The following is a 17,137-nucleotide window of genomic DNA, read 5'->3' on the forward strand; positions in this document are numbered from 1 at the left end:
GTCTGGTTGGCCACGATAGCCCATGCTTCTTCAAAACTCTGAATACCCGTTCAATATCATATCTTGTTGATTCTTGCAATTTTTTAATGCTCTTCTTTTTTCCTTGTGTGGGCATGTAAACAACGCTTTGACGGTTGGCGTACTCCGAATAAATAGCATTGGCGAGTATTAATACCCATGCATGTAATCTTCTTCATTGACATAAAACAAAGCCCTGGTGCAACTTAGTTTATGATGTCATTGATGAGTTATAAAATCGGACCGTACTTTGATTGCCTCTATGGATAGTTCTTATGAATTCGATGATGATGGTAAATCTTTCTTTTTTCAAATAAAAAAAGAAATTGATTAGGGTAAATATCATTTGAGAGTAGAATGTGAGAGATGTGAAGAAAATAACCCCCAACGGTCACACGGTCTTCCCCCATGGCCGTGATATGCAGCCAATGGCGCCCTCCACCTCTACTCTGCCCGTGCCTAAGTTTGCCACCATGGCCGCGATATGCAAACATCTGTGCCCTCTAGCTTTACCTTACAGTGTTCCATGCCCAAGTTTGTCACATGGCTGGGTTTAGCGCCCTCTACAGCAGTGTTTCATATGCATTTGCAATGTTAATGAAACATAAAGGCTTTAATAAACAAAAAACATATGAAGTTAGAAGTTAAACAATTTTTATATGAGATTTCAAATGCAAAATTAAAAAACAGAAGTAAAAAATAAAAACGAAATATTGAAATTCGAACTAAAACCCTCAACTGGCCGGTTATATAGCCATATTCCAATCTATAGGTCTGGTTCAGAGAACATGACAGAACATTGATTTTAATATAAGAAATATTGGATTTTAATAATCTCAACTATTCGTTATTGGCCGCCAACACTCCCAACTTCAAAAATAATCACTGACAGTCCCAATTATTGACATATTGGCCACCAATGGACCCTGACTAACAGAACACTAACGCCGTTAGTTTCCGGTCGCCGGAAAACCGTTTTTGGCCAGTAAAAGGTTTCTAAAGGTCCGATCTAAGGTTACAAAGAGGTTTGGGACGAGGATGTTAAATTTTCCGGCCAAAAAGTTGAGTTTCCCAGTCCAAAATAAGTTTCCCCGCGAAAAAAAAGTTTTCCAACGACTTCAATAATTGGAGCTTTTACTAGAAAAAAAGTTCCTAAAGATCCGTAATAAGGTTACAAAGATGTTTGGGACAAAAATGTTCAGTTTTCCTGCCAAAAACGTTTTTCCGGCGATTGGAGATTAATGACGTTAGGGTTCTGTTAGTCAGAGTCCATTGGAGGCCAGTATGTTAATAGTTGGGACTGCCAGTGGTTATTTTTGAAGTTGGGACCATTGACGGCCAACAACGAATAATTGAGATTATTAAAATCCAATATTCCTTGATATTAAGACGACCTGCAGACTGCAGTTTAGAAAGAAAACAATAGACAGGACTGACTTATTATTTTCAATTTAACTAGATATTAAATCTTTCCAAAGAAAGACAAAGAAGAAAGGGTCTGTACAAAGCTTTACAAGCACAAACTCTATGCAAACCTAACCTTACCAACCCACCCCAAACATCACAAACCTTAGGATGAAAAATGGGGGAGTAAAAAAACACTCTATAACAAGTCGTTGCACAAAACATTGTAAAAGCCGACCCACACAACCTAACAAAACAAAACAACAAATGGAGAAAAACAAAAACAAGAAAAACGATCCGATCCGGTCCGGTCTGGTCGGGTTAATCTTCTATACGTTGAATCTCGCCCATCATTATTCGGTTACTGGTAACCTTAAACCCTAGAAGCGCCGGATCAATTTGCCTCCCTTTTTTACCTTTTTTCTTTCCGGTTTTACCCCCTTGTCCATCCGCACTTTCTAAAGCAGCAGCAGCCGCAGCATTATTATCTTTCTTAGCATTGCTTTTAAGCATGTCACTAAACGATGCCGTCTCCGGCACGTCAGCATCACTACAAGACGATGTTCTCCTAAAACGAACATCCTTCTTGCCAGCTGTCGCATTGTCATTCGCTTGATTTGCTACATTGCCTACTGCTTCTCGTCTCCCGCCTAATATTTGAATATAAATATTCAAAAATCAAAACTATTTTCTTATGCAATAAAATGTGTATGTAGGGGTGCAAACGAGCCGAGCGGCTCGCGAGCTACTCGAGATCGGCTCGAGAAAAAGCTCGAAACAAGCCGAGCCTTATCGAGCCCGAGCCGAGCTTGAGCCTAAAATAAAGCTCGTTTGTTTATCGAGCTTGAGCCTCGCATGTGAAGCTCGTTAGGCTCATCGAGCCTTAGTGTAAACGAGCCGAGTCGAGCCGGTCTTATTTAAACTTGTTTATATGCCGACCTCGAACCTAAAAATAAGCTTATTTGGTAAACGAGCCCGAGCTTCACTTATTGAGCTCGCGAGCCTAAAAAGTCTATTATTTATATTAATTTTATTTAATATATTAATTAATAGATAATAAACGAGCCGAGCCCGAGCTTGAGAAAATACCAACGAGCCGAGCTCGAGCTTTGAAAACAAAGCTCGAATCGAGCCGAGCTCGAGCCCGAGCTCTCATAAGTTAATCGAGCTCGAGCTCGGTCTTGGCTCGGCTCGTTTGCACCCCTACGTGTATGTAACTTTTACATATTTGCAACATGTACCTTCGGGAGATATAATGGTAGGGATACTCCTCCCTCTGATATCTGAATTTGACGCCAGCTCAGATAGTCCTTCATGTGTTGAGGCTGCACGTGGGACCGGAGGGCGTTTCAGTAAAATACTTTCGGGCCTTCTAGATGCACCTGTCACCCTGCAAACCAAAGCACATGTAAAAAAAACGACTTCTTAAGCTTTGTGCTTTGAGTCATCTGAATAACTGTAAAAACATTTCCTTACCGATCTTTAACGTCTACTGGAAAAGAATCAGAGGGTCCCATGTTGTCCATGTACAAGTCTGCATTCACAGCTAAAGCCATGTTAGACACATCAAATGACATTGAAGAATAAAGCTGACATAAGGTACAAACAATATATATATATATATATATATATATATATATATATATAAAAGTTACGACTTACCGCCAATATTTTGTGAGTTATGTCTGGCAACAGCATTAACTGTCATTATATTGTGATCTATAGCAGTACCACCACCCTGCTGAGTCATCATACCTTCTTGAGTTTCTGTACTCATATTTAATGGGCCCAGGCTCTCTTCATGGGCTTTAAAGCCCATTATATTGTCATTCATGGTTGTACCAGGACTCGAGCCATAAGATCCAACAACACCAAATGGGTGATGGTTTAGTCCACTATTTAGTCCACTGTTTATATCTAGCGGTTCAGTGGGTTGATTGGATGGTTTCTGGTGTAGTAGTTCCATAAGCAGTCGTTTTGAGGTGTCGTCACTGGTCCCACTAGACATCCATTGACTTTGTTCCTCCGAGTTCCTTCTTGCTTCCATTTCTCGTTTCTGTTTTTCGTTATTAATATGTAATTGTTGAATCCGTGATTCCATCCACTCATTTGATATCGGTCCTTCCATCATATCCAAATGTGAGGAACGGAAATTATTAGGGTTTAAAGAATTGTTAGTGGAAGAAAATCGGCCTGCAACGTCGAGATTAATTCCGGGTCCGCCACCTGGCATTGACAACGACCGTTCAAACGGTAACGGGTTTGAATCATAAAGCCCGTGTTGAATGCGTTCCTGCATCGAAAGATTCCGTTCTTGCATCGAGAGGTTCCGTTCGAGCTGACTCAAATCTGAAGAACCGAGCCCAGGTGAGTTAACTCGGTGAAACCAGTCAGTACCGAGTTGTCGTTCTTCCTCCATTTCAACCCTCTGCCTCAACGCCAACTGTCTCAACTGCTCACGTTGAAGCAACTGCTGTTCATGTTTAGCACGCATCATCATCTCCATGAGATCATTTGTGTGCCCTTGATGACCGTAATTTGCTTGTTGAATCAATTGCTCACGTTGCTGCATTTCACTTAAAATTTGCTGCTTCAGAAGCATTTGATCGAGCGCGTTATGGGACCTCGGAACATCCGTACGTGACCTCTGATTGTGTACCAATTGTTCAAGCAGCATTTGCTGTCTAGATTGTTGCTCTTTTAGTAACATTTGTTGTTGAAGCTGAATCTGCCTCTGCTGTTGCTGTTGTTGATGTTGCAACTGAAGTGCCAAAAAGTGGTCAACATCTTGACCGGGAAACCGTTGTTCATTCAAGTGCGAAGAAGATAAAAGATTATGCTGTTGAAGTAACTGTTGTTGAATATGTTGAGACCTAAGTTTCTCTGCTAAACCAAAGTGATTAGCTTCTTGATTCATGTTGGATGCTGACATGGCATCTTGATATAAGTTACTTTCCGCAAGCGTATTCCTTCTGTAATCAGCTACACCACCGACCGGGTTCATATGTTGCTGCTGAATGCCGCTAGTATAGGGTATTTTCGATGGCTGGTCTTTTCTTAAACTCGACCCTTCAAGCTCAGACCACAATAGCCCGAACGGGTGCATCTTATTGTCATTCTGGCTCGGTGCACCAGGTTCAGTTAAGTCGGTAGGAACCGCGTGTTTCACAAAACTTTCAGGGTTTCCCGGGAACAAAATTTCTGAAAAGAAAAAAAAATAATGAAAACTTTTAAAATATGATCAATTAGAATACTTAATTAAAAAAACAATAGAGAAAAATGTCATTTCCATCCGAGGTTTGGCCAGTTTTGCAACTTTCGTCCAAAGGTTTGTTTTTTCGCATCTAGATCCAAAAGGTTTGAAATCTTGCCATTTTTATTCAGCTCGTTAACTTTATCCATTTTTCTCTGTTAAGTATGCTCGCCTTTTTTTGTTAACTTAAGGGAAATTCGGTCTTTTTCACTTTATGTACAAGCATTTAGCATAATGGACAAGCAAGTCCTTAAGTGAAAAAAGCGAATTGCCCTTAAAGTTAACAAAAAAGACAAAAATACCCCTAACTTAACGGAGAAAAATAGATGGAGTTAACAAGCCTCATGAAAATGGCAAAGATTTCAAACCTTTTGGATCCAGATGCGAAAAAACAAGCCTTTGGACGAAAGTCGCAAAATCGGCCAAACTTCAGGGGCGAAAATGGCATTTTGCTCAAAAAATTAATATAAAGGCTTTTGGTTTAACCTTCATCATGAAAGCCTTGACCCTCAGAATATGATTTCGTGGATAAACCGTTATTACCGGCTAACTGCCAACGAGGATCTTCGGTTAAAACACCCATCTCGGAAACAGAAGCAGGGACTGCCACGTCAGCATCATTGGTGTAACTCTGTGCAGCTTTTAAGTGCGGCATAACGTCTCCTAGCTCCTCAAAGGGAGTTCCTTCTGGTGCATCCACCACACGAACGGGTAATTCCGCCCCAAAGAATCCTTGTTCAAACCACGAAATGATGTCAACCCCGAGAAACGGGCCCTGAATCTCACCTTGCGGGTCACAATAAAACAAACTTAACTCCTCAGGCGGTATACCACTAGCCAAATGTTTGTTTATACTACCCCTTATGGGCTGCTGCTGCATATTTCCAGACCAATATTGCTCAGATGACGATGACATGGCAAAAAGTGAGTTTGAATCATTTGAACGCTCGTTCGTTACCACATCATCAAACAGCTGATGCTTCATGAAAGCTGAATCGGTAACTTTAGAACTAGCAGTATCATCATGATTGCTGACTATAAATCCACTCTTTGACCTTGTTGTATTCCCTTCATATGACTCCATTTCTGGAACGCTTTGCTCCCCTGAAACAAAGTAAAAAGTTGTTTTATGATGATATGCTAACAAGTTTTACATTAGTAAATACCTGTATATACATATATATATATATGATATATGTATAACTCACCATATGTCAAGTTATAATTAGGATCATTAAAATGTAGCGTACTCTCCAGTTTCTTTGGATCAACCAGTTCCTCCACCGATGAGAGATTATCATCTTTTCCAGCATCTAAATACAACAAAAAGTTTAAGATACAAATATTAACCTTTATAAAAACCAATAGTGTTTTCATTAAGATTAACCTTAAATCTTTAGTTACCTGCGATATTCTCAGGTGCCCTGGCCTTTGGAAAAGGACTGTAAGACACCTCACTACTTGTAATAATCCCCTTCCATATATCACCAAGAATAGCCTGTGACAAAATACATTAACTAGTTAAACTTTATAATAAACATAGTCGGTAACAGAACTGTGAGGATACTTTAGCTGTTTAGCATACCTCCTCATCTTTATCAGGCGCAACAAAAGCAAGTGGTTCAACAGCAGTCACTTCTGTTATAGAAGATACTTGCTCGATTTTCTCAGGCATGTTAGCAAAACAAGGGTCAAGTTTCTGTGTACGGTATATATCAAGAAGCTTTCCCCTTGGATAAAAAAACATGCCAGCAGAAAAAACAGCCTTTCCAGGAACGCTAGCATTGGTTTCCGTAGATCCTGCAGATGAAGGCCTCGCAAGTGTTCCACTAGCCCTGCCACGACCAACGGTGAAGCCTGTGGTTGGACCATCAGCACGTCCTTTCTCCAGCCCGAACCCTGGTGCAGCCCGGAAGGAACCCGGTGCGGTAGAACTCGCCTCCATCCTGTGTTTTGGCCTCCATTTATCACGGGAGTCGGGATCTCGCTCGGATGTTAATCTTATGGTGCTTGAATGCGTTTGATTTTCACCATGATTATCTTCCTTCTCAACATATGTCTTCTTTTCGGACCTGGCTTCCTTATCCTTTTCGTCTGGGCCCCACCTAGACGACCATTTACTATCACGACGGGGTTCATGAGTAGGATTACGGCTCCCGGCATCGTGCCACCTCTCAGTGGTAGGTGCAACTCTAGTATCAGTGGTGTCTCGACCACCGTCAACGCGACGGTTGTCAGTTTTCCGGCGGTCTCTTCTACCAAGTAAGCCGGTCTCTCTTTCTTCTTCCCGCCAGCGGCGTGAATTTTCAGTTTCATTTGCAATTTTTCTCCAGTCTTTTTTGTCATCGGTCACATCTGGACGCCAGTCCTTCGCATTGGAATCAGCAGAACTTCCAAGAGAGAGAGAACTTGGTGCACGCATTTCCTGTGATCATTTTCAGAAAGAACATACCTTTCAGAACATCTAATTCTTTTACTATCTACTTATCATGTTATGTTTCCAAATACATAAAAGAGCTCCAACTATTATCCGATAACTTACCATCTTACTCTCATTTGGTTTAGCATAAAGCCACTGAGGAGACAAGGGGATGCTGCTATCCAGACCTGCATGATCTTTAATAAATCAGACGAAGTACAAAAGTCATAAGATCTCAAGGAACATAATTAAGAAAAGATGGTGGTAAAGAAATAATAAAACTACTTTCAAACCGTAACTTTGTTAAAAAAATACTGTAACAAACTAACAATACATGTTACAAATCATTTACAAACCCCACCTTTAGACTCATCTAGCAAACCCAGCATCTTGTCCTCATCGTTCCCACCTGCAGCTTCTACTATCATGAATAATAAACCATTACAAAGTAAGAAAAAACAATGAGCTAATGAGTGTATAAAATAAAAAGAATGTATACAAGAATCTCATAAAACCTTTAGCTAACTAACCAAAAAAAACAGGGATTAGAGACAACAAACTTTCATTATAAAACACAATTACAGATCCTCTTAATCCATAGTTAAATCCTAAAGTTCAGATCTAGGAAGTAGATCGAAAGCAGTACCGAGATGAATCAAAACATACAAAGCGCGAATAAATCAGTTTCCTATCAATGTAGCTAAGCTTCATGAAGTAAAACACAACTTCCAAACGAAATCGGCATCTCGTAAACATCAATTCCCCAATCAACCATGCAACAAACCACAAACTAACTAAAAACTCCACACAGATTCACAAAACACATTCTCAATAACAAAAAAAATACAAAATCCAAATAAACAAATTCATAATCAACACAAATCAATGCAAAATGCAACTATAACAAACAGTCAACAAAACCTAACCACACACACACACAGTCCAAAAACACAGAAACAGATTCAACACAAAATCACAAACAAAACCGAATCAAACTAGCGTGACGTAATCAACGTATTACAAATTACAGATCAGTAAACTGTAAACCCTAACCTAACACGAACATAACAAGCAATCAATCGAACAAAATCAAATTGAAAAAACAGTCGATTAAATCGTACCTTTCGGATTCCATGAACTATCAGAGAGTTTGGAGGAGATGAGATCGTCGGAGAGATGAAGCTTGCTGTCAGCCATCGGAAGAGAAGATCCGAAGAGAGAGAAACAAGAGAGAGAGAGAGAGAGGTGGAGATTTGAAGGAACGGTGAATCAATCGGAAGATTTGAAATTAGGGCTTGAAAATTGAAATCGGAATCGAGAGGGTTTGTTGTGAGAGAGAGAGAGTAGATAGCGATTAGCGAGAGAGAGAGAGAGAGAGAGGGGAAGAGAGGGTTTGTTTGGTTTGGGTGGTAGCGAGAAGACCCAATCAACAAACAATCGGGTGAATATATTTTGTGGGTTGTGCTGCGTTACGTTACGTTACGAAACCCAAACCAAAGTAAACTTAAACAAGACCTGATCGGACCCAAATGGTCAACTGTCTTTGTGAAATTGGGTTCGGTTAAGCTGGGTGGTGTATAATTGTATATTATATTATAATCGGGTTCAAATTAGTTCGGAGAATAAGAATAGATCGAATTGTAAGGATGTAGTTTGGAGAAACCGGGTAAATTGTCTATTGTAATTAGTTTTGTATTTTGTTTTCTAGCGTCTCGCTAGTTCTATTGAAAGTTGTTGTTCCAAAAAAAGTCAAAACCAGTTTCGGGTTCAAACTGGTTAGGGTAGGTTAACAAAAAAAAGTTAAACGGATTTCGGGTTCAAACGGGCTCGGTTTGTTGACCGATTTTATATTGGGTTCGGTTCGGATTTAAACCGATTTCAATATAGTTTCTAAAGGGTTTTTGCTGGTTTGGTTTGGCCTCGAATCGGTTTGAAAGAGGTTTTAAAGGGGGGGGGGTACCAAACCTACGGGTTGGGTCTCCATGGATTCAAACAAAATTCGGTTCGGGTTGTCGGTTTCAGTTTTAGACCGGTTTAGGGTTGCACCTCTAATTAAAAATGTTAATTCAAATGCTATAATACTTTTTTGTAGTATATTCGGCTTCAAATTGGTTTGAAAAGTGGTTTCAAAGGAGAGGGTTACAAACCGGTCTCAAACCTATGGGTTCAGTATGGTTGGAACCGGGTTGGATATCCATCAGGTTCAAACTTGTATCGGTTCAGGTCAGGTTGTCGGTTTCGTTTAAACCAGTGTAGTGTTGTCGTTGCGCCTTTAACTAAAGATGTTAATTTGCGTACTATAAGACTTGTTTTGGTATAGTGGTACGTATCATCTTTCGTTTTCAAATTTTAGATGTAAACTTGATTCTCTATGAGAAATGTATAGATCATGTAAAGGGTATGTAGTGTTGATGGGTTATGATTTCTATTGTCTAGTTAGTTTTAGTAATAAAGCTATGAAGAATTATGATATTGGGTTAGGTGCTAGACCAAAATCTTTAGGGTAAATAGTACCTTTTTATTGAAATAAAATATACATACTTCACTCTATTTTATGAAAAAACTGTAATACAATATCCTTCAAAACAAATCATAATTAAGATGTGAAATACATAATTAACAAGGTATGAAATTTCAAACAAGTATAACTAACAAGGTAGATTTTGAAACAAGTATTAACAACTCTATATTTGGTTGGCAAGCTACTAGATTGAACAAATAGTACTAGATTGAACAAATAGTAGTGTTGGGTTTTGTGAAAATGGTTTCTTTAAAAGAACGTCCACTCACTCAATAGATTGTTTCTCGATATATAACGGTAGAAACAGTTTGTTGTACTGTTAGAGATGATAATAGAAGTTTGAAATTAACTTGAAATGAGTATATTAAAAAATTTGAAAATGATTTGGTTATTTTCTCAGAGTTTCGTAGTTTATCTTAGTGCATGGTTAGTTCTTTGAATGCTACTCAACTAAGGAAGATGTCTATGTTTAGGCCCGGAGGGTATGGAGGGGGCCACCGTGCCACCTCACCGCCGATAGCGCCCCCCCCCCCCCCCCCCGCCACCACCCATACCCTGCAAGTTAAACCGGGGCACTATGCTTTCTTCGCCACCATGTTAACAAACTATTTTTGATTTGATCGAGGGGAGATGGTCAGTTTAAAGGGGGGCGCCATAATTAAAGGGGGGCTTTATCCCACACCGTACAAGTTAAGGGGAGAGGCCTTAAAACCCCATGTGTGATGTGGCGTTGACGTGACGCTGAGGTGACGTGATAAAGCCCCTACGGACTTTATCCCACACCCTCCAGCCTTATAGTTATATCAAAACAAAACTATTAATCATTTAAACACACTAAATACAAGAATTAAATTGTATTAAACTTCTTTAATACCAACAAGAAACTTCACAACGTATGATCCACGATCAAGGTTATTGTCTTGTTGTACATATAAATGTTGTTTTGGTTTTGCTTTCGTATTTGCATGTGTGCACAAGTTTGAACTCTTCTATGTGGACTTTTTTCACCCAACTTCTTAATCCACTCTCATTTCAATCCATCACTTGAGTATCGACGTCTCATTCATCTTCAAGTAAATCGTAAGCTTATTAAATAATAATAATAATTACAATAACAACAATCACATATGATTATTCGTGTCTAAATCTATTAACATGATGACAAATGTGAACCATGATCTTATACCAAACATCTCTCTAATGCATAAAGGCCTACATCTAGGGGTTGATTTTTTTGATGTTTAGAGTGTGGAAAGCCCAGTCTTATCTAGCTAACTATTTAGAAAAGAGTATAGTCTTCTAAACTAATATAGGTTATGCATCTTTTAGTTTGTAGCAAACCCTTAATGTTGAAACATGATGATAAAACCTATTTGCGGAGATAAGCTTCGAAGAAGGAACATAAAGTAAGAAAATGAAAACCTAGTTGCGATATAAGCTTCGAAGCACAACACAGACAACACGAAGATAAAATCCTAGATGCGCGAAGAAGAAAATAGCTAGAGGTTCATATATGTGTTTCTGGATTGAAGTAGTAAATCGGGTCTAACGGTAGCAACACCCAGTAATGCTTTTTATAGTTATCAACTTTTGATTTGATTTCTTTTTAAGGAGAATACTCCATTTTGAGGCCCGTAAACTATTTCTAACCAGATTATTCTTATCACTAAGCTATCAACCAAAATGGCTTTGATTTGATTTCTTAATGCACAAATTAATGTATATATAAGTTACTAAGTTATTTTTATTAGTTTCATGATGTTACTTAATACAACTATTCCAAAATAAAATCTAAAATATTACAAATTAACCATCTTAAATTGTTATTGTTGTGTAGATACTTTCTTCTTGGTACCATATTTATTCCTATTAATTCATCATGTATGTTCGATCATGACATTGATATCATTCAATGTACAATTGTCAAAATCAACTACCTATAGCCAGAGAAGCTATATATTAGTTGTTTTTTTATTTGACTCAACATGTCTTCTACATGAAAAAAAATATAAATCTTAAAACTAATACTCGCATTTTATATAATAAAAACCGAGATTATTATGTCGATCTTTGAGAGATATGGCCGTTTAAATCATGACATTATTCATTTACCAAATCTCCAACTAATACATACGTGAGATCATGTTCTTACATTTTGAGACATCAAAGTGAAAATAAGTTGTGAGCTCTAACTAGTACATTATTGAGTCACCAGAAGAGAAAAAGTTTTTCATTTTATTAGTATCGAGTGAGAGATTTAAAAAAGACCAAATTAAACGATAATATAAAAATAAATATTTCACGTTTTAAATATGTGAACTTAACTAATACATCTCTATTGTATTTGCTTTTAAATGCATTCAAACGTGTCACATCAACTGTCAAATCAAATCTCCACTAAGGGGGTTCGGAGTGGTGTCGGCAAAAGGCATCGGCACCGATGTCTAACCAATGCCTACTTGTTTACCGAATTGGTTTTACCGATTTAGGGAGAAAAATCGGTGAGGGAATACCAATGCGGGGAGAGGGAGGAGAGGGGAGAGAGTGGGGGTGTGTGGTGGGGTCCATGTCATCTCAACCAATCAAACATTTTTCCTTTTTTTAAATAGTTTACCACTTCACCAAGTGTCTAACCATTGCCAACACTTTTTAACATAGTTTACCATTTTGACATGGCACACTCTCATTGGTTGATTTTTTAGTTTGCCACTCTTAACTCTCTAACCACTCTCTACACCCTAAAATTTTTAACACACTCATTTCTCCTCCAATGTTATGCCTACTTTTAAATACCCATTTTTTTATTAAAAATGATAGACACACGCTACGCGGTGCTAATTTGATACTAATTTCATTAAATAGACCCTTTGTATGCAGTGCTGGGTTTATCAAATACCCTTTCAACCTACAGTCACACTTTTTATAGATTGAAGACGATTTTTACGATTACTTTATTAGATACACATATACCACCAAAACATTCACGTAAAAATTTAACAAGAACCAACTAAACTTCAAAGGTCAATAATTTACGAACCAATTCATGTCATCCCCACTAAAACTTTAAAAATATACCATTTTCTTCTTCTTCTTTCTAGCCTTATCACTCACAAATGCCTTCTCCGAGTGTTCTACTCTTTGACTCAGTGAGTTAAGCATCCGAGTTTGCAACTTGTTCCTTTCAAGCATCTGAATCATCAACATCATCATCTTCTCATTAGCATGTTGGGGAATTTCGGTTTGTCGGATGATCAGAGAGGCGTGTAATCACTCTCAGATCAAATTATTTCGGTGGTTCACCCGAATAATTCAATCGGATACAACTCTAATTTCGAGAAATTGAATCAGAGTATGTTGTTTGTGCGAATTGTCTGAACCAGAATTGTGACCAAAGAAAAATTGTCTAAGTAAAATTTTTGTCATTTCGACCCCAGCCAGGGGCTCTGCCCCTTGGACCCCGCCAGGGGCTGCCGCCCCTTGGACCCTGCTCCCAGGGGCGTTGCCCCCGGACCCCCCGCCAAGGGGCGCTGCCCCTTTGGAACCCCCGTAGAGTACGGGCTCCGCCCGTACACTTCGAATTATAATAACTCAAACAAGCGTGCACTCCCGCACCTCCTAACTTGCTTGATGTGTATCATTATTCGCTTTGATCACCAAGTCAATCCCCAATTACATTAAAATATCTAACATTCCTCCCCCATTTTAGCGTAATCCTTGATTAACTTAAACAAATTCACAACAATCAAACTTATGCATAAATGAAATATCGCGACGATTGAATTTCACATTAGTATATTACACATTCCAAATATTCAAATATAGGGGTGTCGCTAAGGATTGAACCCTTTCTATTCAGTGAATACATGAAGATAATATACACACAAGTTTACATACTCTAATGTTCTTTCTTGACACTATTTTTACTAGCCTGTGTCTCATCCTTCAATGAACATATCAAAGCCAAGTCCTAGTTTCTTGAAGCGGCTAAACTTCATGGTCATATAGGTAGTTCTTTATTCTTGCACCTGCATATGCAATTTTTCAAAGAACTATTAAGAAGAAATCCTTCAACCTCCTTTAACTTGCAGGTCTGAACACATACCTTGGGATGATGCTACTAATGTGTTCCAATTTCTAAATATTAAGCTTTCCACATTGAATTCAGCACCTAACGTCATATTAGGTGGGAATTGGGTATCTTAACACGAGAAATCTCAGGTGGACTTTAATCCCATCCCTACAGCCGCCTTGTGCATAAGATCTCTACATAACTCTTTGGTTAAGTGGTCGGCTAAATTATGTTGAGTTCTCACAAACTCCACCGATATCACCCCTTGCGTGATGAGCTCACGAATCATGCTGTGTCTAACACCTAAGTGTCTAGACTTCCCATTATACACTTGGCTATAGGCCTTAGCCAAGGTAGCAGCACTATCACATCTAATAGATATTGATGATATAGGTTTAGGCCACTGAAGGGGTATGGTCCCAGATCTCGCGTCAGCATCGACCGCGAGTGACCATTACCCTTATCAAAACCCCCACTAGCTAACAACCTACTTGTGCCCACGCGAGAACGCGTCGGCACAAGGGTTGAATCCAATCTATCTAGTAACGAAGGAGGACTTACATGGAACATGAGAACGGTAGAGTGATGCGACATAGCATCACATCTGGTGTATGAAAACGAAAGTGTTCACAGCGATGCGGCCTCGCACCGCATCCAGCGAACACTTCTATCAATACAAAGAAAGCCTTACCTTAGGCACAGAAGGAGATGAACGTAACGGTGCGGTTGACACCGCTCCATACGGGCGTTTTCGTCACGACAAGGGATGCAGGCAAGACGACGATGCGGCTAGCACCGCATCTCGCGTATTCCTTGATCACAAGTAGGAGACGCGGTAACTTCAGATGTTACCGCACGTAGCGATGCGGCTTGCACCGCATCCTATGCATTCAACAAGTAGGACTGACACCACAGTGCAAGTGGCACCAATGGCAGCTTCCTGTCAGAGCTACGTAAGCAATGGACTGACGTGGCATAACCTCCATAACCGACAAGCCTGACACACCTGCAAAGGTGCAGCACGTCGTCAGTCCATCCATCATCATCCTCCTTCACTCCTCGGCTATAAATACCAACCCCAAACCAGGTTTGAGGTATCTCTTCACAACTCTCTCACTACTACTACTATCTTACTTTGCTTCCCAAGCAAACTACTGATTCTCACGCCGGAGAGTGGTAACAAGGAGCACCCCCCACCCCATCCTCCTTGTTACGAGTCACGGCTTGTTTCCTTGTGCAGGAGATCAACCACCGGTGATCCAGCCAGCGATCCTCGAGAGGAAGGGATTAACCCTTCTTGACGAGACCAGTGTGTTAACCCTGCCCGGTTAACCATTGTTTCATCATTGGCGCCCACCGCTACTCTTAGCATTTTCTAAACCATCCTTTTTCCTCTCTCACGATCATGACTGATCACCAAAACAACACTGCGGATAACCAAAATCCTCCAATCCCAAACCCGATAGGGGTCAATGCCTCGACCTCCCAACCCGGACACATCGGCACGTCCACACAAAGGAGCCCCTCCTTTATGTTTGGACATGACTTATCAGAGTTCCCATCTGTGATCCCACCAGGCATGACCATTCATGCCTGGTACGAGCAGCAAGCAGCCACGCTGACCGCAGCATACAACCGCGCTTGTACTGAAGCGAATATACGAGCTGGGCTTCCCCCAGCACCGCACACCCCTGTTGAGCGTATTTTACAATACGACGGCAGGATACATTCACGCCCGGCTTCAAGAAGCCGACGTGAAGAACGGGGATCGTCTTACTGTTTGGTCCACACCCTCAACGAGGACGATTCCTCATACGGGTCCCACACCAGAGGACCGGTACATACCCGCCTTGGCCCCCATGGCGAGGACAGGAGGCGATCAACCTCCAGACGCGGCCCAGGCATTCAGAGCCGATTGGGCCCACAACCATACACCGAAGGGTACGGTCATACCGACCCTGACGACCATAGCTACCGCGGTGATTCGCATGACACCAGTAGCAGACCGGGAGGACGCAACTATGTTCCCCCCAGTCACCCCCGCAACACATACCTTAGGGCGGCGAAGCGCCCTGCGAACGAGCCATACAGGCCAAAGGCAGCGGCCGAAAATTCCAAGTTCGGCACGCGGATTGCCAACGCCCATGTCACCACGACAAAGTTCCCATTCAACGTTGGGAAATACAGTGGTTCGACCGACCCGGACGACCACATGAACATCTTCATGGGCGCGGGCATCAACGGCCAGTGGGATGAACCCACTTGGTGTAATTTTTTCCCCCAGACCCTTACGGGCCTGGCCAGGGCATGGTTCGATTCTTTGCCAGTGGGACCACTGGATTCATTCGAGGACTTGCGTACCAAGTTCCTCGCCCATTTTTGCCAGCAGCGACGCCACGAACGAGATTCGTTGGACGTCATGAACATCTGGCGAAGGGACGACGAATCGCTCGAAGCATTCGTCGTCCGATATAATAAAGAGTGTCTGGAGATAGGTGACGTGGCAGACCAGATGGCACGAAACCACTTCATCCGGGCCGTCAAAGACAGAGAGATGATCATGACCATCTCTGGCAAGGAGGGCTTGCCTAAAAAATGGGAAGATGTCATGACCGCGGTCAAGACATACACCCAGACACAGCGTTCACTTGAACCGCATGTGACAAAGGCAAAGCCCCAAGCCGAAACATCCCACCAAGGGTCCAAGCGTAACAATAAACGCAACCGGGACGTTGGAAATCGCGATATTTCCAAACCATACTTCTCGCGAACCAACACGTTCGACCCAAAGAACTACAACCCCGCCCGAGACAGTCGGGCGTCAAAAAAAGAATCTCGGGACCGCAACTGGACCGAGATCACTATGTCGCCAAGTGAGGTCCTCCTTGCGGACCCACAGTTCTTGCGACCGGCCCAACCAATGAAGTCCAAGAAAAATCAGGACCTCACACTCTACTGTGAGTACCACAAGGACTCGGGCCACACCACCAACAACTGCATCAGTCTCCGACTGGAGATTGAGCGCGCCTTAAAGGAGGGGAAACTGCAACATCTTTTGCCAGGTGGGCAAAAACCCACCAAGCGCATTACCCCTCATGGCGAAGGTACCTCCTCCGGGAAGAGAACCATGCACGTGGCTTCCACCCACATGATCCACGGAGGCAAGGGCAGGCCGCGAAAAGCGGCAAGAAGGCCGGAATGTGACTGGAAAGACGAGCAAGTCGTCTTTCCAAAAGTCCGAGGCGGACCGCGCGATAGGCGCGCCGTCGTCATTTCAGGCCAACTGGCACACTACTGCACCGAGCGTCTATTCATCGACCCGGGCAGTACATCTGATATAATCTACGAACAATGCTTCAACCAGTTCGACCAGGAGGACAAAGATCGGTTGCAAGCAGTAGATTACCCGTTAACCGGGTTCGCAGGGGAAACTGTCTTTCCCCTAGGCCAGAT

At 41.4% G+C, this 17,137-nt stretch overlaps 1 protein-coding gene across 4 annotated transcripts; it reads right to left on the minus strand.

The window, feature by feature from the left end:
- Positions 1–1,443: 1,443 nt before the first annotated feature.
- Positions 1,444–8,526, minus strand: LOC110871796 (protein ESSENTIAL FOR POTEXVIRUS ACCUMULATION 1). Of its 4 annotated transcripts, none has more exons than XM_022120529.2 (11): positions 8,216–8,526; positions 7,456–7,512; positions 7,218–7,291; positions 6,261–7,100; positions 6,080–6,173; positions 5,884–5,988; positions 5,162–5,779; positions 3,085–4,623; positions 2,899–2,956; positions 2,664–2,812; positions 1,444–2,072 (listed from the first exon to the last, which is right to left on the minus strand). In XM_022120529.2, the coding sequence occupies exons 1-11, from the start codon at positions 8,289–8,291 to the stop codon at positions 1,744–1,746; spliced, it is 3,939 nt and encodes a 1,312-aa protein (XP_021976221.1). In that variant the 5' UTR covers positions 8,292–8,526; the 3' UTR covers positions 1,444–1,743. The 4 variants fall into 4 exon arrangements, with proteins under 4 accessions (XP_021976221.1, XP_021976222.1, XP_021976220.1 ...); XM_022120530.2 differs by having other exon boundaries at positions 7,218–7,282; positions 7,456–7,515; XM_022120528.2 differs by having other exon boundaries at positions 7,456–7,515.
- Between the last annotated feature and the right edge of the window lie 8,611 nt (positions 8,527–17,137).

The sequence above is a fragment of the Helianthus annuus genome, chromosome 8 (genome assembly GCF_002127325.2).
Source record: "Helianthus annuus cultivar XRQ/B chromosome 8, HanXRQr2.0-SUNRISE, whole genome shotgun sequence".
In the NCBI taxonomy this organism is placed as follows: Eukaryota; Viridiplantae; Streptophyta; class Magnoliopsida; order Asterales; family Asteraceae; genus Helianthus; species Helianthus annuus.